The 26,302-nt window shown below is 43.4% G+C and overlaps 1 protein-coding gene across 3 annotated transcripts in view; it reads left to right on the top strand.

Annotated features, from left to right (window-relative positions):
- The window catches only part of samd11 (sterile alpha motif domain containing 11), a 63,434-nt gene extending 38,318 nt beyond the window's left edge, over nucleotides 1–25,116 (top strand). For 2 of the 3 annotated variants that reach the window (XM_015381320.1, XM_015381322.1), the window contains exons 6-13: nucleotides 3,554–3,718; nucleotides 11,145–11,298; nucleotides 19,305–19,417; nucleotides 19,933–20,011; nucleotides 20,152–20,945; nucleotides 22,255–22,388; nucleotides 23,615–23,725; nucleotides 23,972–25,116. In XM_015381320.1, coding sequence (XP_015236806.1) covers nucleotides 3,554–3,718; nucleotides 11,145–11,298; nucleotides 19,305–19,417; nucleotides 19,933–20,011; nucleotides 20,152–20,945; nucleotides 22,255–22,388; nucleotides 23,615–23,725; nucleotides 23,972–24,256 — 1,835 coding nt within the window. In that variant the 3' untranslated portion in view covers nucleotides 24,257–25,116. The remainder of the gene's footprint in view (nucleotides 1–3,553; nucleotides 3,719–11,144; nucleotides 11,299–19,304; nucleotides 19,418–19,932; nucleotides 20,012–20,151; nucleotides 20,946–22,254; nucleotides 22,389–23,614; nucleotides 23,726–23,971) is intronic. The other variant, XM_015381321.1, reaches the window with a different exon arrangement.
- Nucleotides 25,117–26,302: the final 1,186 nt, after the last annotated feature.

The raw sequence follows: 26,302 nt of genomic DNA, 5'->3' as shown, positions 1-26,302 counted from the left end.
TATATATATATTATATATATATATATATATATATATATATATATATATTGACTGCCTTCTTCGTCCTGACTCTCTGCAAACAACGAAATATCACAATAATAACCAAACTTTCTGAATGTTACGGGCGCCGTACCGTAACAGTACCGTAAATCGTCACTAGGAGGCGAGGAACCGTGCTAGCATGATGTGTAAATGCTCGGCAAGGTTAACTGATCCAAGCTCGGTCTGAACTCGGCACAGATCGGTTTTAGAGCGGTAGTGTAAGTAGGGCTTTAAATGCTACAAAGAGCTAAAACAACAGCTTAGCTCCATGAGATTGAGCCTGCAGTCTGCAGAGGTCTCCCTCCATAAAAATACTATCTACTTTCTAGAAGCATCTTACATCATTTGTTCTTCTGAGTTTCTTATCATTGATACTGAATACAGCTAATCTTCTTCTTGCAGTGACATTGTCCAGGGCCAAGAGTTGTTAGAGCTAATGAGTCCATTCACTGATTGGAACAAAAGTAAAGATCAGATTTTTTTGCTACTGATCTGCCGATGCTGGCCGGTTCAGCAGATTTCTCAGTAAACATCAACCTTATTTTCCTTTTTAATCCTCTCCTTCTCCCCCGTTTCAAATCAATCAATGTTGATTGCACAGATGTAAAAAAAATAGATCCCTCTGAAATACTGGCTGTTGAATTTTTCATCATTTTGGACTGTCTTTGATTTTTCTGCCTCCCAACACTTCAATACGATACTCTTTTGGAGATAAATACATGTGCAAACTCCCTCTAAACCTTTTTGTAGCTTTTCTTCTAAAGTGGATTTACAGATTCAGTGTTTTACTTTTTTTAATACCACAACTTTCCACGAAAGACAAATGAACAGTTTTGTTTTGCCACATTTTAGTGCCAGTTTAAAATACCACTGCATCTGTGGTCATTACAACCATCTCACCTTGGTTAAGCTACAACCACTGTGTACTGCTGCAGCTCCACCTCTGTGCTATGCTCCCCTCTCCCTTTTTGTAGTGTGAAACCAGCCACCCAGCGTGGGGCCATCACAGCCACAGAGCCCAGTCCCTGTTGACTAGAGGGGGACCTCTGGTGATGCATTATACACCAGAGCAACAGCCGCTCACTGCACATCCTACTAAACATACACTCTACAAACATCAGCTGGAGGACTTTTAGGTTCTGATGGGTCCTTGTTTGGACCTCTGCCCACTGGGTGACCTGTGACTATCTGCAATCCTGCCTGGAGCCTCTTCCTCTGTATATTCCCAGCCATTATAGTCCTACTCAGACACAAGGCAGCTTCTAAAAGATGCATGGGGTTAGTTATTGGCTGAGGGGGAGCCTGTTGGTTTAGTGTTGTGTTTGTGCATTCTGCCTTAGCTTCCTTTTCAAAGCAAAGGGGTAATGGGGGATTCTATTTAGCATCTCATGGGATATATCAGTTGCTTTTTTGCTTTTATATCAACGATCCTTTTATTTTGACTTTGCATATATTCCTCCATTGGTGTATAAGCAGACTTAGTTCCCATAAATGTGCCCCTGCAGCATCTAAGTCTTTAAATAAATGATGTTGATGTTGTGTCTTAACCTTTAGCTCTGTCCACACCCAAAGCCTGACTCGACACCTGCTTATGAGGTAGATTTTCCGGTTTCATCTACTTGCCATGAAGTCTGGCGACAGACGCTATCTTTTAATGACTAACACAGGGGAAGAAATAGACTGGAGGAGAGTCTGAGAGAGAGAGGGAGCAGCGTGTGGATGGAGCCATGCCGCTGTGTAAATGATGTCTGTTTTCCTTTCAGCTGCAAAGTCGGCACCCACCGCTGCGTTTAGAGAGAAGGAAAACTTTAGACAGGCACAGACTAGTTGCGCACACACACATGCATGCTAGCACATACACTTTAGGACCTTGGGTGGATTAGCAGGAACTCGACGGCGGAGACAGAGATGCGTGCGTGTTTTGCTTCCTCCCCTCAGCACCTCCACCTCCGCTCCTCAGCGCCACTCCTGCTCGCCTGCCCGGGGCCAGACTCAGGTTTCAATAAGGAGGAGGGTGGTAAAAATAACCCCAGCTTTCCTTCTGCTTCTCCCTCCTCCGCCTCATCTTCTGTCTCCTTCTTCCAACTCCTGAACCACCTTCCCTTGTATCCCCCACCACCTTCGCCTTAGATCATGTTACTATTGACAGAAAGGAGGGAGGAGGGAGGTCAGGGAGTGAGACAGATTAACCATGAAGGCTGACAGCTCTTTGGGTATCAAAGACAAAAATCTTTTACTCTGCACCATTTTGATGCAGTTAAATGCATTTTATCCTTATGGATATTTGTACGTTTCCTTATTCACTGCTAAGAACCAGTATTGCATTGTGGGTATGGAAAATGCAGCGTTTTGTGTCTGAGAAATTAAGAGTTCATGTTGAGGTCAGACTCGGTGCATTATCAGTTTATGACTCTGTATATAGCTTCATGTGAGGAGTGTTCTTATCCTTTTGGGTAAGTAATATGTGGAAAAACTTCTGGATAGTGTCTGAAGGAGGCTTCAGACTAAGATAAACCCTAAGAGTGCAACATTTTAAAATCGTAAACATTTTTTGTTGTATTTCTTCCTGCTGTGTGTTTCTTCTTCATCTAGACCTCTGGGCCCTGTAGAATTTTAAACGTTATTAAACTACATGTTTAAAATCCACTCCTGATACATTTCAGTATCAGATTAAAACCCATAGATTCAATTAATAATAGGATTTTTTTTTTCAAATGCTGGGGAAAGTCTTAAAGTTGTCTTCAGTTCTGTTTAGAGTAGAGTTAAACCAGGCAAACTCTGCGATATTTTCAATCATTGCACGCAGCTACAGCTCAGACTGTACAACAAAAGGGTTTAAAAGTTCAAAGCTCACGATGCATGTTCTCACACTGTGCGGCCCGACGCTCTTATGGAACCTTACGACAGCCAGTCGAATTTCAAACATGTTTGATTTTCTCCCATCCTAACAATTCCCGATTGGGAGGAGGTCGTGAGAGGCTAATCGCCCCTACATGATGCATGATCAGGCTGAAAGTCGGCCTAATCGAAAAATTCTTGCACGATTGGAGAATCGGCCGGAAAAGGGCAATGAATTGTACAGTATATGCCTGGCTTTAGTCAGGATGCCCGTCCCCCACATATTGCTGTGCAATGCAAGTCAGCTGGTTTAATGAAGGCTGCAGCCGTTTTCTGTCTAAAAATATGTTCAGATTCTTAATAAAGCTATTTAGAAAATCTCCAAAGCTGATTCTGTCTAATTTGGGGAATGAGATGTACCAATCCACTTTTGGAAACTATTGATTTCTCTTCCTTTTTCTAGTATGGACTTAAACAGAAAATTGATATTAGGAATCATTATGTTGTTTAAAGATTTAAGTCAAACATTAAGTTGCCCTTCTTTTCACTGTGATGGAGGCTTAGATCTCAATAGCCTGCAGGCTGCTAAGCAATAAAAGTACTTTATCCATTGTCTCTATCCATCAGCGTGCATTGAACTTTCTGATGACTCTGAAAACTCTCCTGTTTTCAGAAAACTCGCAGAGTCCCGTGGTGGAGGCAGGCGGCAGCCACGGCCACATGAGCCCCGTGGAGCATTACAGGCGCATGATGTCAGCACTCAGCGAGCAGGGGTCCTTTGAGGAGCAGCAGCAACGCCTCTACCAGCTGGCCAGCAGTATGGGTCTTCCCGGCCACGGTCAGTTTTTTTCTTCTTCTGTGGATTCTGGTTGTCATCACCTCTTCTTTTGCATCTAACACCATAGACACCTCTTTGCAAAGTTTATTTTTTTATTACCTTTTTCCAGAAACAGTGTAACTTTATGTCTTGTTTTCTTTTTTTTGGTGAAACTTGAAACTTAATACAGGCCGTGTTACAATGTCTTCTATAAAGTAAGGCTTCTGTCAGCTGTGACCAATCCACCAAGGTGCAGTGCTTCTTTTTAACCTCAGTCTTTGGCGCTGTGTTCAGGGTCCTGTGGTTCGCTTTGCTACTCTGCTGCCAGGATAAAACCCAGGCCTCAGAGATTGCTGACATTTCTATTTGTGGTGCCTGCCCACCCAGCGTCAAAGTGTCACTCTGGGTGATTTCTGACCACCCTGACTCTCTGCTGTTAACAACACTCACAAGCCCTTACATGCACCAGCACCACGACTGATTCAGGGACTCTTATTGGCTGCCAGCCGAGTCCTCTTAAATCTCCCTACAACCAGGAAACCACAGTTGTGTCATTTATTTGTGCCTACAGAAAGAAAATCTGATTGGTTTAAGCACAAGAAGGGTGGCCAATTGAAGAAAATGTAGTTTGCTTTTTTGAATTTCTTCTTCACTATCATTACATGTCAACATTTTCTTTTCCCACAAAAAAAAAAACAGAAAACCCTGCCATCACATTTCAGAAATGTATCACTGTAGCATGGATTCAGTTGCCGCTTTGACCAAATTGTTGTTGATCTACTTTAATTTTTATTTGATTAGGAATGATTTTTAATTGCTGGCTGCTGATCTAGAAGGGAAGGCCTATAAAGGCTTTAATTGCCCTTTTTCTGCGGAAAAGACGGTTTACAGGCGAAATGCGTCACATTATGAGCGTTTTAAGGGCTCGGTCTAATCGCTGGCTTCCTTTCCCAGAAGCTCCAACAGTTTTCATCCAGGCCCTTTGGTTCACTCATCCATTCACTTCTAGATTCCAGAAACGGGGATAGTGCCCTTTATCCGGCTAACATCCAGTGCAGGTTAAAAACCAATCAGTGAAATAAAAAAACATTAATAACCACAGATGTACTGACAGAAAGTAGTGCAAGATTGTGAAGAGAAAAGAAAAAGACTTGTTGTTTTACACATAAAAAAACAATGGCGTAACAAGTAATTGCACTGAGTTTTTACATTGATACCATCAAATAAAATCTGGTTAAATCAGTTAAAAAGTAATTTAAATAGTAAATGGAGCCCACCTGTGTGTGGTTTAATCTCTTCTGTAAGGATGAAGAAGAAATGAGATGTGATCAGATTTTTCTTTTTAAAACAAAATTCAGTCAGTTCCATTTAGACTTTACAGTCATGCACCATCTGTGTCTCTATAAAATCCACAGAGATTTGTGTTTTTTTAGTGTGAAAAAATGCTCAGTGACACAAAGTCTAGGCGCTCACTTCCTGGAGGAGCCCTGGGCGGCACATTGGGCAACTTCCTCCAGATAACCAGTTTATTAGTTTATTTACAAGATGCGTTATTAGACTTCCCCTTCCTTAATGAGCAGGTGGAGCTGAATAAGAAACGGACACCGGTAGACCCAGATGATGGCACAGTGGGAGATGGATGAGTTGTCTCTCAAGAGGCTGACATGAATCTCCCCAGCGAGACCTTCTTGACATTGACCTGGTCTCAAATAAGCTCCTCCATGACCCCCTTCCTCTTTACTCCCCCTGGGCCCCTCATGTCTCCTATACATCTCCCTCTCATGCTTGCTCCGGCACCCCTTCCCCTCCTCCTCTTTTTCCTTACCGCCAACTCTCCCTTTAGCCTTGGTCCCCGCAGAGCATCCTTTCATGTGTTTGAAGTGTAGGGCACAGAAAATGAAAGTGTGTGTGCACGTGAAAGAGGTGGGGGTGAAGAGGATGTGTGTGTGTGTAGGTGCAAGGTGTTGTTTGAGAAGCTCCCTTTGGACCTGATGGGCAAAGGAAGAGAAGGAGGGTAGCTGGGTTGTAGAAATGGCCAGGAGGGCTTTCCCTCCCTCTTCACATGATGAAAGAAGGATGAGGGAGAGGGAAAGTAAAATGAGAGGTGGGGGGAGAGATCCAGATGAAAGTGAGAGGAGGAGTAGGATGTTTTGTCTCCTGCAGTTTGGCCCGACTCAAAATGTGGAGAATCTCTAGCATTATCCTAAAAACAAGAATAGAAAACCCAGTCATTTGATTGGTCAAAGGACAAAGACGTTTAGTGCTACAGATTTAGCACGTATTTACAGCTGCTCGGGCTTATACCACTGGCAGAATGTCCTCCTCGTGGAAAGATTCTTAATTTTCTGGTGCATGCAGAGTTTTTGGCGGATAAATGTTAGCTTTTTGAGAACCTGCCAATCCATGAAATTCATCACCAGTCCAGCCAAGCTGTATCAGCCAGCCGTTCGCCTTCATTCTCGCGCTGGGGAAAACCAGCTTAACTAAGGGGATTAAGCTCAACTTCAGGGCTGATTGTGGTGAGAAAAATGGGATGGCACGGAAACCGGGTTTGTTTTCCAAAATAACTTACAGCTAGGAAAGAGGCCTTTGAGTGTTTGTGTTTTTAATAAGGACTTTAATATGTAATAAGAGGGACACTGGTCCTGTGCTCCAACAGCTGCACCTCTGGATGAGAGCATTAGTTGAAAAATTAAGGATCTGAACGCCTACGCTGTGGACCCAAACACACACAGACTCACACAGGGGCAGAGCCCTGGATGACCCCGCTACTCTCTGTTCACATAAAAGAGAAATAAAGGGAGAGAGGGAGGGAGCAAAATATGAACCCAGTGCTTCACTGAGGTTGAACAAGGATACACAGGATAAATATAGATGGTAATAACAGGAGAAATTAAAGGAACAGAAAGAGAGTTAACAGTTCTCACTGGTTGCTTTGATGGAAATTATCATTTTTATTTGTTTTCCTGTTGAATATAAATCCTGTGTTTTTATGCCTGTGAAGTGGAAGTTCCTGCATAAATGCGCCCTGGACAAGACCCCCCTACTGCCATCAACTAACTCGCATATACCCTGCTATGTAGCCTATTAGACACATAACGTCACCATATTGTTTTCATTATGGCGGATCAGAACAGACCTGGGCACGGAGTCTGTAAGCTGTGCAGTGCCTTAAGTGTTTCTCAAAGTTTTAAGAAACATTTTGAGAGTTTCTACAGCAAGAAAAAAAATTGTAACAAAGTCCTACAATCATCCTTCAGAGGATCAATTTTTAGCAGATATCTCTATGCTGTTGCAGTTTTGTCAAAGTGTTATTTTAGGTATTTAAAATTGCTCACATAAACCAGTTCTTCTGTGTTTTTAGATGCAGAGAATCAAATTATGATACAGAAATCTGTAGAAACCCCTTCTTGTAATACACTGTGTGCAGAATTATTTGGCAAATGAGTATTTCAACCACATCATCCTTTTCATACATGTTGTCCTACTCCAAGCTGTATAGGCTTGAAAGCCAACTACCAATTAAGTAAATCAGGTGGTGTGCATCTCTGTAATGAGAAGGGGTGTGGCCTAATGACATCAACACCCTATATAAGGTGTGCTTAATTATTAGAAAACTTCCTTTCCTTTGGCACAACAGGTCAGAAAAGAGATTTGAAAGACTCTGAAAAGTAGAAAATTGTCAGATGTCTTTCAGAAGGGTGCAGCAGTTTGGAAATTGTCAAGCTTTTTAAGCGGGATCATCGCACATTTAAGCGGTTCATAGCAAGTAGCCAACAGGAGCACAAAAAGCGTGTTGAAAAAAAAAAGACGCAAAAGAACTCCTGATGAATTGAGAAGGATCAAGCGTGAAGCTGCCAGGAAGCCATTAGTCACCAGTTGTGCCATATTTCAGAGCTGCAACATGTCTGGAGTGCAGAGAGGCACAAGGTGTTCAATACTCTGGGACCTGGCCAAGGTAAGGAAAGCTGAAAAGAGGCCACCTTTGAACAAGACAAAACGTCAAGATTGGGCCAAGAAATATCTGAAGACTGATTTCTCCCAGGTGTTTTGGTCTGATGAAATGAGAGTGAGTCTTGATGGGCCAGATGGATGGATGGGCACCAGGCTGGATCAGTAAAGGGCAGCAAGTTCCTTATCGACTCAGACGCCAGCAAGGTGGAGGTGGGGTACTGGTATGGGCTGGTATCATAAAAGATGAGCTTGTGGGACCTTTTCGGGTTGATGATGAAGTCAAGATCAACTCCCGGACCTACTGCCAGTTTCTGGAAGACACCTTCTTCAAACAGTAGTACAAGAAGAAGTCGCCATCATTCAAGAAAAACATGATATTCATGCAGGACAATGCTCCATCACACGCATCAAAATACACCACAGCATGGCTGGCCAGAAAAAGTCTAAAAGGAGAAAAAATAACGACATGGCCCCCTTGTTCGCCTGATCTGAACCCCATAGAGAACCTGTGGTCCTTCATGAAATGTGGGATCTACAGGGAGGGAAAACGGTACACCTCTGTAAACAGCATCTGGGAGGCTGTGGTGGCTGCTGCACGCAATGTGGATCACAAACAGATCAAGACACTGACAGAATCTATGGATGGAAGGCTTTTGAGCGTCATGGTGAAGAAAGGTGGCTGTATTGGTCACTGATTTTTTTTAAAAATTTGTTTGTTTTTTGAATGTCGGAAATGTTTATTTCTGAATTTTGAGTTGTTATATTGGTTTACCTGGTGAAAATAAACAAGTGAGATGGGTATATATTTCTTGTTAAGTTGCCTAATAATTCTGCACGTTAATATTTACCTGCACACACACAGTCTTTTGGGTTGATTAAGAACACAAATATGGCCCAATAATAAAAATAATCCTTAAAAAATACAACTTGCCTAATAATTCTGCACACAGTGTATGTACTTTAGAACATTATGTGATGTTCAATTTAATTAAAAAGGTGGGAAAACAGAAAAGTCAGTCAAACAAGTTTTTAACTGTTTTGCGTTCTACTGTTAGCGGAAAATGAAATATATACATTTTCTACTTAACGCATCTTTCCCAACTATCTGTGGGTTTAAGATCTAGAGCTGCAGAAGTTAGAGCAGTAGATAGGATGTGGTAGGGATGCATTTAGGTGTGCAGCTTTGATTTTAAATCAGTTGCTTAGAAGACATTGTAGAGGTCCCATAATAAAAATTGCTAAAGCATGCCTTTAACAGAGCCAGCCATGCAAAATAATTGTGACCACAGAGAACTCAGAGGTCACCTGTTCCTCCCTGTCACAAGTGCACTGCAGCCCGACTCTGTGTTTTGTGTGTGTGTGCATGCTCTGGGGCTTCACTCTCCTCTCATCCTTCTCTTATCTTTCTCAGCCTACCTCTACCCCCCACCCTCCACCACCACACACACACACACACACACACAAACCCACACACTCTTGTCTGCCGCCAGCCGAGTCCCCTGTGGCCCAGCGCGGCAAACAGATCGATACACCGGAGCTAGGCCGCATTAATATCTGTCGCTTCACCCCCCACCACCACCACCACCCCGGCGCCCACTCAGCTGCTTCAGTACACACACGCACACACAAAGCACACAGTTGGGCACGCACTAGCAGGCACCTAAATCACGCAGACACACAAAAACACACATCACACCCGTACTGGCGGCGGAAATGGCCCCTAGCTCCCGAGGGATCCGTCTAATTAAAAAAAGGGTGGTGGAGGGTCGGAGGGGTGTGTATGTGTGTGTGTGTGGGAGGGGGGAAGTGGATAGATTGAGGCAGGGAGCGAGAGGGAGGAGAGAAAGAGCCGGATGGATTTTTCTCTCATTAGAAGCCATGTCTCCTGGTGTGGCCTGGCCTGGCTGATAATGATGAGTCCTCTTCTCCAGCAAGGGAGAAAGGGAGGCCGAGGGAACGGAGAGGTGGAATGAGGCGAGCATTTGAGGGCAGGAGGTGGAGGGAGGGCAGGGGTGGGGGGTGGTGATGATGGCAGCAGGGGTGGGGAGGAATAAAAACATTGTGTGCTTGTTGTGTTGGTCAGGTGTTAGAAAATATCTGATTTTTGTGACCGAATTCTGTATTTGTAAAGCAAAACAAGTCTTTAGTTAATCTGGTTCTACTTTAAGCCGGGAATACACTGTACGATTTATTGCCCTTTTTGGACTGATTCTCCAATCGTGCAAGAATTTTTTAACTTTCAGCCTGATCGTGCATCGTACGTCGTGTAGTGTACAGGGGGTAACAAGGGGTGATTAGCCTCTCACAAACACCTCCCCATCAGGAATCGTAAGGTCGGCAGAAAATCAAACATTTTTTAAATTAAGTCGGCCGTAGTAAGTGTGCATCAGGGCGTTGGGCCGAAATATGAGAACTTGCGTCGCAAACTGTGAACTTTTAAACCCTGCGGTTTTATCGTACAGTTGGAGCTGTAGCTGCATCCAATTATTTAAAATATCGCACAGTATATGCCGGCTTTAGCTACATTAACATTTAACACTTCAAGCAAGTGTGACGTAAAATAAAAATGTTTGCACATATTAGACTAATTTTCAAATTTTTCACAACATTCTAAATATACATTTTTAGGCTGTCATTAGCATGTGTGTGTGTTTTTAGCGGCTAGCCAGTTAACTGTCTTTACATTGCTAAACTGGGGTAATCTGTTACCTAGACAATAGGTTCCCACCATGTCTGATCCGCAATTGTCCATGACTAAGTTTTCAGCTTAGCTTAACATAAACGTTGCTGTACTTGGTCCGTCCTTCCTGTTGTCTGATTAAAAGCTTGCTCTCTTTTAACCTCTGTAGCTTAAATGAAACCTGGACAGGTCTCAGCATGTTTTAGTTTTCATTCACCATGGTGCATTACATCTCAGTTCAAAAACCATGCTGTTAGTAATAAAGGTTAACTTACACTTCTTTACTTAGTAAGAACTTTAACATTAAAATTGCCCCAGAGTGTGTTTACTAATCCAAATATTATGGTATATTTTTTAGTTAAGCTAAGTTAGTTTAACTGGCCAGTTTCAGTCACCGGACGATTTCTGTGCATCTCTACAGAAAAACCCTGAAAATGTCTTTATCTTTAAGAGAGCCTTCTTTGACATTGTATTTTGCAGATTAGCAGTTTATGCATTAATTTATCTGAGAATGTTGCTCTGTTTATGTGAAATAGAAAAAGCACCTCATAATATGCATACTTTGTTTTTATGCACTGACTTAAATATTTATGATGAACTGTAGTTTTTATTGTTAATTTCATTACATCTTATGTGTTCATGGCCCTACAGTCTCTTGCAAAATCAATAAAGCAAATAATCTTACCAGTGAGTAATTCCACGTTAAAGACAGTGTTGCAGCATGAACCTGCAAAGGCTAAAACTATAAATCCATCCGGATCTTTATCATTTTCACTGTATTTACTGATCTCTGTGCTTCTCCTGTTTTTGCAGACATACTGCGGGCTCGTCAGGAGGCGCTGGCTGCAGCAGTCAGGAATCCCGCAGCCTTAGAGGCCCACCTGCCCACAGCAGGCAGCTCTTCATCATCCAGCCAGAGACGCAAGCAAGGTCTGCCACAGCACCGGGATGCGCATTACACCGACAGGTAAAAACCTGCCAGATGAGCCTTTTCCTTCTTCACAGTACCATATATCTATGGCATAAAAGAGTAAATATCTAACCATAGCCTCCTTTACTGATGGACAGCGAGGAGGAGCTTAAAGCGTTCATAACCAGTCAGTTTTCATCAATTTTTGCCATTTTCTTTTTACTCCGTCTTGTTTTTCCAGAAACATCTGCTCTCATGTTGGGCTTTCTCATTCTGCCCAGTTTCCACATACATGTCTAAACTAAGGCTCCAGTAACATCTTGGCTATACCGCTGTGGAGTTGTACGCCTGCCCCCCTCACCCCCCCACAGCGTTGGCCCCTGCGCCTCCCAAACAAAGCCAGGGGCAGCGGGAGTGGGCGGGTAATTGCTTGTCGATTATTTATGTGGCGCGGGAGAGGCGGGGGATCGATAATGGGCCGGCGGTGCGGCAGCAGGGGGTGTGTGTATCTTTGTGTGTGCTTGTGTGTGTGAGAGGCAGAGGGAAAGATTGGTGAGGGGTAGGAGGGGGAAATGAGCAGGAAGCAGATCGGCCAGGCGCTGTGTGGTGCAGCTCTGGGAGACGGTGGGGGTGTATGTATTTTTGTGTGTTAGACTGAGGAAGGGGGGAGCTTAGTGTTTTCCGCGTGTTTGTTTGTTCCATTTTTCGAGCCAGCGCTCTCCATGCGTGATCATCTGTGCGTACTAAATCTGGGTTTGTTTGTGTGAATATGTCTCCTAATTTGTGTGTGAGGGTGAGAGGCCAGTGGCGCAGTGTGAATGTAGTCGGCAAGCCGCGCCTGTTCTCTGACAGAACACTGAGTAATTAGCCACACAGGACTGGGGAGAGTTAACCAGACCTCACCGTCCATCCATCCATTACTGTCCAAATCCATCCTCACATCTTCCTTTGAGCTCTCTTTAACCCCATCTCTCTGAATACGTGCCTTGGAGTAAATTAAAAAAAAGATTGATGAATGGGGGGACATGTTGGAGAACATTTCAGCTGGGTGCTCTCCCTGTACGTAATCATCTGCTCAATGACCAGGACAAGGCTTGACTGGCATGTTATGGCTCTTCATATTTTTTTGGCCTAGTATCACCAAGGTTACACACTTGAGATTTTAAACTTCTATTGACTGGGAGCTAGAATTCTAACATCTAAATTAGCCAGACATTTTTGATATGAACTTATTATGGTCAGTTTTTTTTTTCTTTAATCAAGAAAAATAATTCCTTCTTTATAACAAACCTCCCTGAAAACATTCTACTAATTACATTGCAAAAGGCATTTAAATGCCAAAAAATACTCTTTAATGGTATTAGCTTCTTTTCAGTAAGACTGCAGCTGCTTGATTCCTTTGATAAAGCTGAATTAGCAGGTATTTCTCTATATCTTATGAATCTCCTCCTCTAAAGAAATCATTAGCAGATTGCATTTTGGTTTTGGTCCTTTTCTACCAACTGTGTGTAAATTCATACTTTATGAAACTTGCTGATTGGTCCTTTGTTTCCTCTCAATTGTGGCATAAGGAAATAAGGATAATTTCTAAGACTTTATAAGATAATATACAGTTATACATATATGTGAATATACAGCATTTCTGACTTTATTATTCATGACAGTGCATAACAGCAAATAAAAGAGGTTAGTATGAGTGTGTGTTAAAGGTATAGTGGAGGATGTTCTTTTTCCAGGTGGATCATCAAAATTAGTGGTCGTCCTAATTGTCAATCATTCTGGTGATATGTTTATGTATGGCTGTCTTACCCCATTTTCACTTACTTGTGGTGAGTCTGACAATGGAAAAATTGCAAATCTTCTTTTGGAACACTCGGATATTCACATTTTGACTCAATTATAAACTCTACCACTTACTTTAACTATATCATATTGAAAAATGATGGTCGAGGGCGAGAGAAATGGATGATCTGCTTGAATGGTTCCAGCTTTGGTTTGCTTTTCTGTGATTCAGACTTTGTAGTGCAACACCTAGTGGGTGACTAAGGTTAAATCTTAAATATACCAAGAACTTTTAGCCTCCCTGTGCTTCAATTTTGACTTTTACTAACATTGTTATGTTGGGCTTTTGGTTTATCAATCTGGTTTAGTTATTTACTCCATAGTACAGGCTAAACAGCCAGGTTTGGATCTTTTTACTATCTGATGAACCATTTTAAATGATAACTCTGTGAGCCTCCTGCAAATAATGGCTGCTGCAAGTCTTTGGATGATGTTTGCATTATCAACCTGAGGGCTGATTTTTAGATAGGGACCCTGTGTTTCCATCAGAGCCATTTTAGATTTATAAGGAATGATATAATCCTTCAGATTATAAATTAATATTCGTACTTTTAGAGATCAGCATTGAAAAGTGTGCATTAAATTAATATAAGTAAGTCTATTAATGGCATTAATAGTAAACAGAAAGTAAGTTCTCCAATATATATTTTTGTTTTGATACTTAGAGGTACTGCTTAACTTAAAAAAATCCTCTAGTTTCCACAGGAGACTAATGCAATTTGGCATCAGTATATCAGAGTTCAGTCTTTATTAAATAATGGATAAATCTCACTGACTATGTTGACCAGGCTCCTCTGGTGGTTAATCACTCCCAAGGATGGTACTTGGAGTCTCGCTTTTTCATCCTCTTGAAGAAAATCCAAATGGCATAGCATAGCATATTCTCTGAGCGGCAGTGTGCATTCATTGTAGTCAAAGTTTAGCGAACCCCCCCTCATGTTTTAACATGACAATGACCCTCTGTGAGGTCTATAAAGAAATGTTCTCCCCAAATGCATCCCTAAAACCCTGCTCCAGAATGTAAAGAAAGGCTTCTTCCAATGTATTGGATACCAGTAGAATGCTAGTTTAAAGGCTTTGCACAACAGGGTAGTTTGAGAGTGCCAGACTGTAGCATCTATCCAGAGTTAAACGTTAAGAAAGAATTACGAATATGTATGATTAACAAGCTAAAGTAAAACCAACAGAATGAAAGCAAGTGAGCGAAAGATAGAGGCTTCTCTAACTCTCTCCGTGGCTCACCTTTCCATCGACCCCTCATCATTGATTATCTGGGGCCCATTAGGGCCCATTGTTAAAAACAAATCATTAGGACTGCTCGATAGGCTTAGAGCCTGGCGCTCCATTTGTCTGGCCCTAAATGGCACTAGGCTCACTGAACATGTGCAAAGCAAATAAGGGATGGATGAAGAAAAGTAAAGAGAAAGAGGAAGTAGAGAACACAGGAGGTAAGAACAGGGGTGAAGCAAAAGGAGACGGCGAGGTGACGGAGGAAGATGAACCAAAATAGAGAGTAAGGAAATCGAGAGAGTGTGAGATAAGGGGAGGAAAGGGGTGGAGGGAAGATGCAGGGAGAGACGGAGATAGCAGGAGGGAGAGAGAGCAAGCGTGGAGGGAGCCTCATCCATTTTAATGAGCTTCCTGTGTAAATGTGTTCCTGCGGAGAGGGAGCCGAAGGCGGCCGCGCGGCGCTCCTAATCCCCCCACGCTTCAGTCATTAAGGGCAGCCCTTCACACATACACACACACACACACACACACACTTAAAAACACTGGGCCTGCGCTGTTGCAGGACGGGGCCGCTGTCGCCATTCTGACAGGTCGCCACACACCAGTGAGTTCCCCATGAGCCTGTGGCCTGTCTGCAGGGAGAGACGCACAAAATCCACTGATAGAGTTCAGCTTGATGATGAGTCCACCTTGCATTCTCGGTTTGCATCCGTGCTTCTTTTCAACCTTTTGCAAAAAAAAAAAAACCTAGCAACCCCCCCCCCCCAAAAAAGGCTAAATGTTTTTCCCTTATCTTTTTATAGCATGTCAGTGGTTTGCCAACAAAATGCACAGAGTGCTAAAAGAAAACCACAGACTCAGATAAATAAGTGCACAGAAACATGTGTGCATCATGCACCCAATACACACCAACCCGCCTAATGTCTGCCACTCCTTCCGCAAAATTGCCTCCTATAAAAGGAGGAAGAGAGGGATAGATGAAGGAGAGGAGGGGAGTGTCAGACGCTCTCTTTCTCTCTGCTCTTTCTTTTTCCTCCCCGTGATTAGGCCTAATTATGGTGGCGCAGACGCCTGGCAGCCCCAGTCATGCAGCTTTAATTGACCGTTATTCATCTGCGGGCAAACGCTAGGCAAGGCAGCGCAAGGAGAGGGAATATCAGAAAGAAGGGGGGGTTGTGATGAGAGTCTGGCATGCGGGAGCCTCGGTGGGGGTGGATGGGAGTTTTGCGGACGCTGTGGCGTAGCCTAGTGGAAGTACGCGTCGCAGGGCTAATTGCTGGCCCTGAGGGATTAGGCCAGGTGATTACACACTGGGCGGTGTAATTACATAAGCGGCGGCTAACGGGGTCTTGGCTAGCGGCTCCGGGGTCATGCGCCATAGCCCTCACCCAAGATTAATTGGAGCTGCCACTGGAGTGCGGGGTAGCCACGGAGAGGACGGTTATACGATTAGTATTAGCATTTCAGCGGCAATCAATGAATACAGAGGCATATACACACACAGCTAAGCTTCCCCCCTCAGTCTCATCTGCCTGCTCCTATTCAGCATGTGTCCTCACACTCCTTGCTGTTCCTGCCGTTTAGAGAGGAGAGAGAGACTAGCGGGCGCTGGCTAATTTGAACACAGTCTCAAAACAATATCTGAGGTTTCAAGCGTGCCAGTGTTGGTTTTGACTTTGTTTTGCTCAGCTTGTTTCCCATGTTTGCTTTTGTTGAGCGGCTGTCAGACAGCTGAGCGCCAAGTGGTCAGATGGTAGCAGAAACTTCAGAGAATAGTAAGGAAGAAAAGTGGTTATATACAGAGCTGGAAACTGAGACAAATGACTGGAATAGAGATGGCTGTAAACAGTATTATCATCCAGCCAATGCTCAAGTCTTCACATACCTGAGATCTGCATTAGGTCAAGATGCATGTTGCACATTCCTGTGGCAGCCTCCTACCCTGGATTGCCAGCCATAGCCATTCCTTTGAATTTTCATTTATAGCTTTAAAACCACAAGCTTAAACCAATAGACCGGCACAAAAATCTTGATTTTGAAGTTAAAGAAACATTATAGATTTTCTACTCCTCGTCTTGCACTTTATCCAGGACTGGGTCGCGGGGTAGCAGTCTCAGCGGAGACTCCCAGACTCTCCTCTCCCGAGACACCTCCTCCAGCTCTGCTGGGGGAAACCTAAGGAATTCCCAGGCCAGCTGAGAGACATAGTTCCTCCATCATGTCCTGGGTAGTCCCCTGGGCCTTCTTCTGGTGGGACGTGCATGGAACACCTCCCGAGAGAGACGTTCAGTGGCATCTGAAAAACAAAAAGCCAACTCAGCCCAACTCCTCTTGATGTGAAGAAGCAGCTCTACCTGAGCCCCTCCTGGATGACTAAACTACTACCCCTATCTCTAAGGGAGTGCCTAGCCACACTGTAGAGAAGGTTCATTTCAGCCACTTCATCCTGTTCTTTCGGTTATGTTCCAGATTTCATGACTATAGGTGAGACCACCTGGCACATGTAGAGCTTTGCATATTTGCTTGGCTTTCTCTTTACCACAACAGACCGATGTAGCGTCCACATTATAGCAGCAGTTGAACCAATCTGTCTATCGATCTCCACCTCCATTTTCTCTTAATCCCAAGATACTCGTACTCCTCCACTTGAGGCAGGAACTATTCTTCAACTTGAAAAGGACAATGCACCTTTTTCCAGTTGAGAACCATGGCTGTGGCCTTTGAGAAGCTGAATCTCATTCCTGGCACTTCACACTTGGCTGCCAACCACCTTAATGCATGCTGTAGGTCTTGACAGAAGGGAGCCTGCAAAAACTCGTCTGCCAAAAGCCGGGACAAATTTGTCTGGTCCCAAAAACAAAACCTCCTCCGGCACAAGGGAGCCTGACTGGTGACAGAGGGCAGCCCTGCTGGAGTCCACCGAGTCCAAATTAATACTAGGGACCAAAATTCTACTCCCGTACTTCTGGAGTTCCCACACATGGCACCACAAGGGATGTTTGATGACTTCTCAAGGTCCACAAAACACATTTGTACTGGTAGGGAAAACTCCTAAGCACCATGCAGAGGGTGGGGAGCTGGTCTGGTGTTCCACGGCTCTGATGAAAACCACATTGCTCCTCCTGAAGCCATGATTCAAAATCATCCAGACTCTCCTCTCCAGCACCCTGGCAAATGTCTTTCTGGGGAGACTTATTTAGTTTTACACATAAAAAGAAAAAAAAAAATCCGAAAAGTGTGGCATGCATTTGTGTACATCCCCAGAGTCAATTATTTGTAGAAGCATCTTTCTCTGTAGTTTCAGCTCCCGAGTCATTCTTGTCCAGTCTTTTTTTTTTCTACTGAAGTTCCACCAGCTTAGAGGATCAGTTTTGAAATTTGCCTCAGATTCTAAATTGAATTTAGAGTTAAACTTGCACTGGTCTTGTCTGGTCTAACCCATTATATCGTAGATCTGGCTTTAGGGTGTGTTTAGTTTTAAGCACTTTGCAGCCTCTGAACGGATTGTACCATTGCTCCATCACATTTTTTTTTCTGATCCTGCTAAAAAAAGAGCATGTCCATAGGATTGTCTGTTTAGAGGCATGTGATATTTTAGCATTTCTCTACACTTGTTAGGCATGTCGGCCAAAGCGAGAAGTGGTAGAGCCTTGTTCCATGATTGCTGTGTCCGTTAAATGACTTGCGGTCAAGCTTAAATAGGACTTCTTGGGGCTTTCTTTCCTAAATTATTTTCTGCTTCCAACATTTCTATTAGCATTAAGGGAGCGTTTCCAACTACTGTAAATTCTGTGCCTCATTTAAAAAAGCTCTCCAAGCTAAACTGTGGATCTCTACAGGACCTTTTCTGGTGGCTCCATACAGATATATGGCCCTATTTTCATTGGTTTTTCATTTGTTTCATTTGTCTTATGCACCATAGTCCATTTTCAGATGAGGGATTGGACATTCCTCTGAGAGATGTTAAATGCTTTTATAACCTAACCTTGTTTTAAACTTTTCCACAAACAGAAGTTAGTGCAAGTTAGGTTCAAGAGGGTTATTTATGGGGATAAGAAAGGAGGTTAACTATAAATCCACACACATTTGATGCTTTTATATATGAAAAGTGTTGAACCATTTGTTATTTTCTTTACATAACACTTTTGGTTTGTAAGAAGACAATATGTTGGAAACACTGTCTGTGATTTGTCCTTTAAGAATGTGAACCTTAGCGAAGGGGGGTAAAGGAAGAGAGTAAAGAGAAGAAAAGAAGTTAAAAAGGAAGGAGGGGAAAGTGAAATAAGCAGAATAAACAGACAGGATGAGGGGTTGGAGTAGGAAGGTACTTAAAGGTGAAAGAGAGGAGATGGCAAAAGAAATCTATCAACAAGACTAAGATTTTCTTTGGACACATCAGTATAGAGATGGGAGATGGTTAAGACAGAAGAAGTGGGAGAAAGGTGAGAGGCACCTTTTCCCCCTCAAAGAGAACAAAAGATGATGGCAATAATAGAGAGGCCTTTTCAGAAGAAGAGTTGCTGGATGCTCCATCTTTTCAATGAAGTCGAGAGAGAGCGACAGGGAGGGAGACGGAGTGGGGGCCATTAAAAAATGGGGAGAGAAGAGAGGAGTGTTAATTAGGAGGTCCTTCAGCCTGTGGCCCCGGTCAAGACGCAGGGGCCGCCCCAGCTGTCGGAGCGTGACCCACTGGCATTGTGCATTCAGCCCTCATTATGTGTGTGCGAGAGAGGCTGCAGGGGGAAGGAAAGGCTCCTGTCCAGGGAGCAGCAATGGCCAGCGACGGATGCTGCGGCGTGACAAGACTGATGAGGCACAGGAGTGACATGGGGGCCCCCTAATAAAAATACAGCTTATATATCAGTTAGGATGTGAATACAGGCTTCTCTTTACAATGACAGCACAATTCTTTTTGTGAAGGTGTTTTTCAGTTAAATCCAGAGGGTTAATTCATTTATGAACTAATGCCTTGCTTTTATTTGTTTGCACAGAGAGCTGTCCCATCCTCCACCCCTCCTGTCTCCAACTGCTCCTCACGTCACCTTAGGGCCTCACCTACGGCCTCCCTTCCTGGGCATGCCCTCCGCCCTTTGCCAGGCTCCTGGTGAGTGATAAGCAGAATGTGCTTCTTTTTCACTTAGAATAACCTTCATATTCTTCCATTTCCCACGTGCAGATTTTACTTTTTTTAAGCGTTATATCTAAAGTCCACAAGGCCACAATTAAAAAAATAGCCATTAATGACCCCAAAGTGCATTTCAAAAGTCTTACAAAGGAAGCTTTTTCATCTTTTTAGTGCGAGAATTTCACTTTAATTTTTATTTCATTGTAAAAAGTCAAGAGAAAGGAAATAGAAAGCAAACTTTAGAATTTAGTAACCTTAATTTTAAAAAGACAGATTAGCTAGACCAATTCTATGGTGAAATGTAAATGATAAAAAGTGAAAAAGTTAACTGCTTTATTAAAAAAGTGGATTAAAAAATAATAAAAAAGAAAATGCAATTTCAACTGTCGGTCCTCCCAATGTTTTCCCAGATCAGTGCAAATTGGCACCAAATGAACCAATGTTCAGTTGTGAAATGATGTGAAAGTGCATCTCTGACGTTTCGTCTCTTGCAGGTTACGGCTTCCTGCAGCCTGCCCAGGCAGAGATCTTGGCTCGGCAGCATGAGCTATTAAGGAAGCAGAATCTGGCCAGGTTTGTTGTTACTACTTATAGGTTAGAAGTTTAACTAGAGCCTGAACTGTTGTTAACCAAATTTATTTATTGCACAAGCATAAGAGACGTGAAGAAAGAGGTTTGTTTTGTCAAAGTCTCCGCGTTTTTTTCTTTTTTAGGCTTGAGATGTCGGCAGAGCTGCTTAGACAGAAAGAGTTGGAAAACCTCCACCAACAGCAGCAGCAGCAGCAGCGACTTCTTGGCTCAGACCCTCTAGGAGCCCTCCCTCCCGGCCTGCCCCCTGACCATCCAGCCCTGCGCAGTCTCCACGACATCCCAGAGGGACACCCCCTACGAGAGGAGCTGATCCGCCGCTCAAATGCGATGCTGGTGCTACGCCACGGCACCGCCACTCCCCTCCTAGCTCTCAACCAGCAGCAACAACAACAACAACCAAGGGCGACCTCCACACCCAAAGACACACAGGTTCACAGCTCTGCTGTCGGGCCGGATGGCGAATCCAGAAAGGCCAGCCGCAGGGAACCCGAGACAGAGCTTCGTCCTGGAGATCACAGAGGAGGAAGAGACGACAGGGGAAGGGAGGGAGACATGGAGGTACACGATGAGGAGATGAAAGACTCAGACAGTGAGACGGAGATAAGCGAAGAGAGGCGAGAGAGCTTCGTTTCCAGGCCCAGCAGTAAACCCGGCAACAGAGAGAGGAACAGGGGGAAGGAGCCTGGCAGCAAGGCAGGGTGTGAGAGTGCCAAAGAGACCGGCGCAAGCTCAGGGAGGCTGAGCGCCTCCGGCTCAGCAGATACAGAGTCACCTAGTCGCAACCTCTTCACCCCTGGACATGGCAAGGCCGATCTCAAATATCACCTGCCACCAGGGTTCATACCACCTTTGCCTGCTCTTCACGCTCAGTCGCTGCCCTTTGGATTTCCCTACGCCAGCCCTTACTTCCCTGCGGGTGAGAGAGCCTCAACACATACACACACACTGCATAGAGGTGACATGTGAAACCCATTAGCATCACTCTATGTGTGCATGTCTCCAGTGTGGCGACCTCTACTTGTTAGGGGCCCTAACTTTGACCCCAAAGTGACCCACGAGTATCCCCCCACACCCCTCCCAGCAGCACAGCCACGTAAACAGAGTACAGGGGGAGGGGCAGTTTGTTGTCAGTACATACAGGCCGTCCTGCTCTTGGACCAGCAGCAGCAGTTACACCATTTATTGGACCTTTTCTGAGCTTGGAGGCTCAGCATGTACAGCTGAAGCTGAGGCGATGGAAATCCAATAAGTTCATATAAACTGTCAGCTTATAAATCAGAATATTATTACACAGTAAATAAAAAATAAGAGGTTAAAACAGGACAACACCCAAGTAATGCAAGCACATGTTTGCATTTCTTGCTTTACTGATAAGCTGCTATGAGACTAACCGTATTATGTTTTGGTAAAATATGCTGCAGTTTTAAAACAACTTTAATAAAAGTGTTTTGCTTTAATTAAACCAAGAAACAATGGTTTATAATACTGATCCATTACCAGAGAAGCACTGCTCCACAGTAAATTTTAGGGTCTTAATTGGTTTATTTTTGTTACATGGTTATATATTACATTACTAAATTTTCATTTGTCTGGCATAATTTTCTAATTTGGAAGTAGTTTTCAGGTAAACATTGTTTTAGTGCAGACGTTTGCTCTTTATAGAGGAACAGAGTGTTGATGTTAGCTGGGTATTTGGTCAGGCATCTGCTCAGGCAGGCAGTCTGCAGTCTCTATAAAAGATATGCAGCTCCTAGCCTGACACAATCTGTTTTTAAGAAATGATGCTCCAAAGAGAATAAATTTAGCGGCCTCCCTGCAGCTGTCATTCCTCCATATAGATGAACACTAAATAAGTTTGTTCGTTGACTCAATAGAGGGGTCTTTAACCCACTGTATGGAAGAAAGTTTGAGGTATTAATGCTACCTTAACATTAACTAGCTGATGTCCAACAGCTGTACACATGTTGCTGCTCTCCTGCTCGCCGTTTCCCAACCTTAGTCAAATAAAACAATCACTAAAAACACTCAGACCCTTCGATTCACATTTATCGATTATTCTGCTCCTTCCATATTGACTCTGTTTATCTCATTATTGTGCTTTCCTCTTTAAACCCACCGACTCTTGAGAATTACTGATTTTGATGTATGATTCAGCTGTGTGCGCTCGCTGCATATATTGACATTTCACCGACTGCTGTGGGTATCCTTTGATTCTTTATTTCCAGGCTCTTTGGGGGGTCTTTTCATGGATGGGGAGGACTCGACAGCGTCAAACCCTGTGGAAGACGTCAGCAAGTGGAGCGTGGAGGATGTGTGCGGCTTCATAAGCAGCCTGGCTGGATGTGCTGAATATGCACAGGTGAGAGCTCAGGAGGAGAGAGGGGGAGGAGAGGGAGGCCAGGGGCAGGCTAATAACCATAGAAGAAGAGTAATAATAACTTCAAATACCTGGTGGATTTTAAAATTAATGTCCTTATGCTGAGGTAGAAATAGCAGAACTGCAGGTTTTCTCCGAGTTTACTGTGAATGTGAGCAGGCGAAGATTTGAGTGTGAATGAGTGTGTCTTTGTTTGTGTATCACTTGTATGTTTGAGCATCATTACACCAGCATTTACAAAACAACATTGTAAAAAAGTAAGGTTTATCATAGCACTAGCTATTAAAAAATTGATCAGATATCAGGAAGATTATTCTGAGGGTTTCCACACAATTTTGTTAAAAACCAAATTCTCAGGCTTTTTTTTTATGAACATTTGAAATTATTAACACCACTAAAAGGACAAATATTACATTGAAAAACACAAAAACAAGGAAAAAGTAGGAAACAGGACAATAGTATAGACAGATGGAAACAGAGGGTGAAGCAGACATTTAAACAGGAGGAACTGGAATAAACTCTGAATTTTTTTTTTCTTATACTTATCCAGACCTGGAAAATAGTCAAACTCTCAAGACTTGTTTTCTGGACTGTTTGAACCCTGAAATAAACACGGCATTATCGCTACCAGCCAATTCAGTTTTTATTTTCTACAAAGGGGAGATTATTAGTGTTTCCACCGCTTTCATTACAATACAAAGGTAACTGATGATACTCAGCAACATGTAGGGGAGGGGACCCCCAATGGCCAGAAAAACAATGACAATGTAATGGGTTTAAAATGGTCTACCTTTAGATTAAGTAGTGTTTCAGTTCTAAACTTAGATTTTCAACAATTAAATAACAGATTTATAAAACTTCTCTCTTCGAGGCCCGGCAGACACAGCTAAGGGTCTAAACTGAAATATCAGAGACACTATAGTTGATTTGACTCTCAAAGAACAGCTGCAAAAATTGATGAGCCGTCTTTAACGTAGACACATCAGGCGGTATTTCTCCTACTCAGCTGCTACCATAGATTTGTATAATTAACATATTAAAATGATCAATAGAAAAGTTACTATTCAGAAATGATTCCTGTTATATAAGGCCATTAGTCATTCCATTACTGATTCATCCACACTGTATAAACACTGATGGGCGTGTGGTGGTAGAGGGTGTGTGTGTGTTTGTCGGGGCTGTGGCTGAAGCGGCTGTGTCTCTGCCAGGTGTTTCGGGAGCACGCCATTGATGGGGAGACACTGCCGCTGCTCACTGAGGAGCACCTGCTCAACACCCTGGGACTAAAGCTGGGGCCTGCGCTCAAGATCCGCTCACAGGTACACACACCACACACCTGCGCGTGTGTGTTGCAGTGTGTTAGAGTGGGGCTGAGTGTTTGTGTGTTTCTGTCTTTAGGAAAACTATTAGCATAGCATAGAATAGCTGATCCCTCCCCTTCTTAAACTCGCCTGCCCCTCAAACTGCAGCCTCTCTTCTTCTCTCTCTCCTTAATAAAGTAAAAATAACCAACATGAGGCCAAAAGAGCTGTTCTGACAGTCGTATGGTTCCTTCATCTCCACAGGTGGCGCGGCGTGTTGGCAGGCTCTTTTATATGACAGGATTTCCTCTGGCATTCCCGTTTCCACCTTCTGCCGTGCTGCGCCCTCCGGACCGGGATCGAGACCCCCTGACCGCAGCATCTGACGCCCCTCTGCCCCTCTCTCTGTCAATGCCGCACCGCCCAACCTCGACCAGCAGCAGCTCCTCTCCGTACAGCGGTCCAACCGCAGGATGCTCGTCTCCCAAACAGGAAAACGGCACAGGCTCTGCAGTGGTGGGAAGATACGAAGCTAAAACCCCCTCGTAGGAGCGGTCCTGGCGGTGAGGGAACCAGATGCGCCTAAATCTGAGACATTTAAATTTTAAAATGATGGGGAATCAGGCTGGAGAGCAGATGACAAAGTCTGCAGTGGCTTTGAGAAGAGCAGAACCCAAAGAAACTGGGCTGGAAGGGAGAAATGCGAAGTGACAGAGGAAGGGAGGAAAGGGAGACAGCTGGTCACAGGCAGGCTGCCAAGAAAAAGAAGCTGAGTCCTGCAACAAGACGCGACATTCTTGCAAATAAGACTCCAGCAGAAACTCTTCTCTCCTTCCTGGGCACGAGGAATCTCTCCTCAATCACTTTTCTTTTTCCTCCAGTAGCCATCTCTGACTCTAGCTTTACCCTGCAGAGGCCAGGAATTAAAAGCAACATGACTCCCCTCCTTTCTTTCCTGCCTCCCAGACCATCTCCCTGAGGATAAGCAGCAGTCACCCTGTTTTTATTCAGGCTGGAGTTGAAGCCTGTGCTGAAAACAAAACAAAAAAAGCACCAGATCTGACCAGCTCCCTCTTGTATCACTGCAACTATGCATTCCACTGTCCTGATACCAAAGATGACCGGATATGTGGAAGAGGAACTCCCCATGTGTTGGTTTCTTTTTGCATTAATGGTCCCACAGGGAAATGCTAAAACTTGGGCTTGGTACGGCAGACCCTGAGGCAGAGCTGTAACAGTAACTGCATCTTAGTAAACACAAAAGTTATTTTATCCCAGTAAAATGCCATCCAGAAACTAAAAGTCATATTGTAACAGATTATATCAGATTGTATTGTTACAGCTTGACAAAACTTCATTTCTTAATAAACATGTTAGCTTACAGCTAATGAACCTCCCACCACCCTCACAAAAAAAAACAAATACATTTTCATTAATACAGAAATGTAGGCCTATTAATATGTGCAACCTTGTACTGTTCAGTTAATGTACCTGCTTGGGCTAATTCACAATGAACCCCTGCCATCACATTAAGGTGACCAGAGGTTCTACCAAGTTATAGAAGTACTTTTTCCATTCTCTGGCTCAGGATTTGCTTAACCCTCTCAGGCTCAAATTAAATTTTAGTTGCAGGAAAAAATCTGATATTTGGAGAAAATTATCATATGGGGTACTTTTTTGAGAGAGACATTCACATGCAATGAATTCTGGGATGTTGCAGATTTGCAACAGTGGCCCAGAGTGGTAAATTAACACTGAAGGCTGAATCTGATATGAATGTTAACTTTATTTGAATGTCACAATCAAAAAATTAAAACAATAATCGAAAAAAAAAAATTCTGTCTAAAAATTAGAGACACATTTTTCTCAAACTTTTTTCCCACCAACATCTCAAAAACTCTTGTTAAGCTGTTGCTCAAAATATAGGCAAACTAGTAGATAAAGCATGTACCATCCATTGGTACCTGTTTGGGCACACGTTGCGAATCCACAACATTGAAATCGAGATGCCTCTGGTGAAAAACCGAGAGATAAAATCTGCTAATTGGCATGTGTCATATCTATACACATTCATGATTCATCTTATGTAGTATTTATTTCAAAATAATGGAAATTGGTTGTATACTTAAATGAAATTGGTGCTTAGAAAATCTCAGCCATGTTGAAAGTGAGTCAGCAGTGCTATCTAGTGAGCTGGAGAGAAACTGTTTGTTGCAAATGCACAACTAAGTCCTTCTGTTGTACTTCTGAGTAACATAAGCTCTTAAAATATGGATGTGGAGTAATTAGCTAAGTGGCATTTAGCTGTTGCAAATCTGCAACATCTGCCTGGAGAGGGTTAAATGCAGTGCTGTTATTTGTACAATTTCTTTCTTCCACCCAATTTTCCATGGTGTTGAGTACAGCACTCTGAACTAGCAGAAACGACAGGCATAACCCTTCTTGTAAAGGAGGAATTATGGAGTTTCATTAGCTGTGAGTCAATCTGTTTGCGTCATGAATCGATGAGAGTTCCACTTTTTGAATTTATTTGAATGAATTAACTTTTGGATGGTTTATCTTGATGCACCTGTAGTGGACTGTTTAAGGCAGAGC

Source organism: Cyprinodon variegatus, unplaced genomic scaffold, assembly GCF_000732505.1.
Source record: "Cyprinodon variegatus isolate N-32 unplaced genomic scaffold, C_variegatus-1.0 Scaffold231, whole genome shotgun sequence".
Taxonomy (NCBI): Eukaryota; Metazoa; Chordata; class Actinopteri; order Cyprinodontiformes; family Cyprinodontidae; genus Cyprinodon; species Cyprinodon variegatus.
This window is presented reverse-complemented; position numbering and strand designations above follow the sequence as displayed.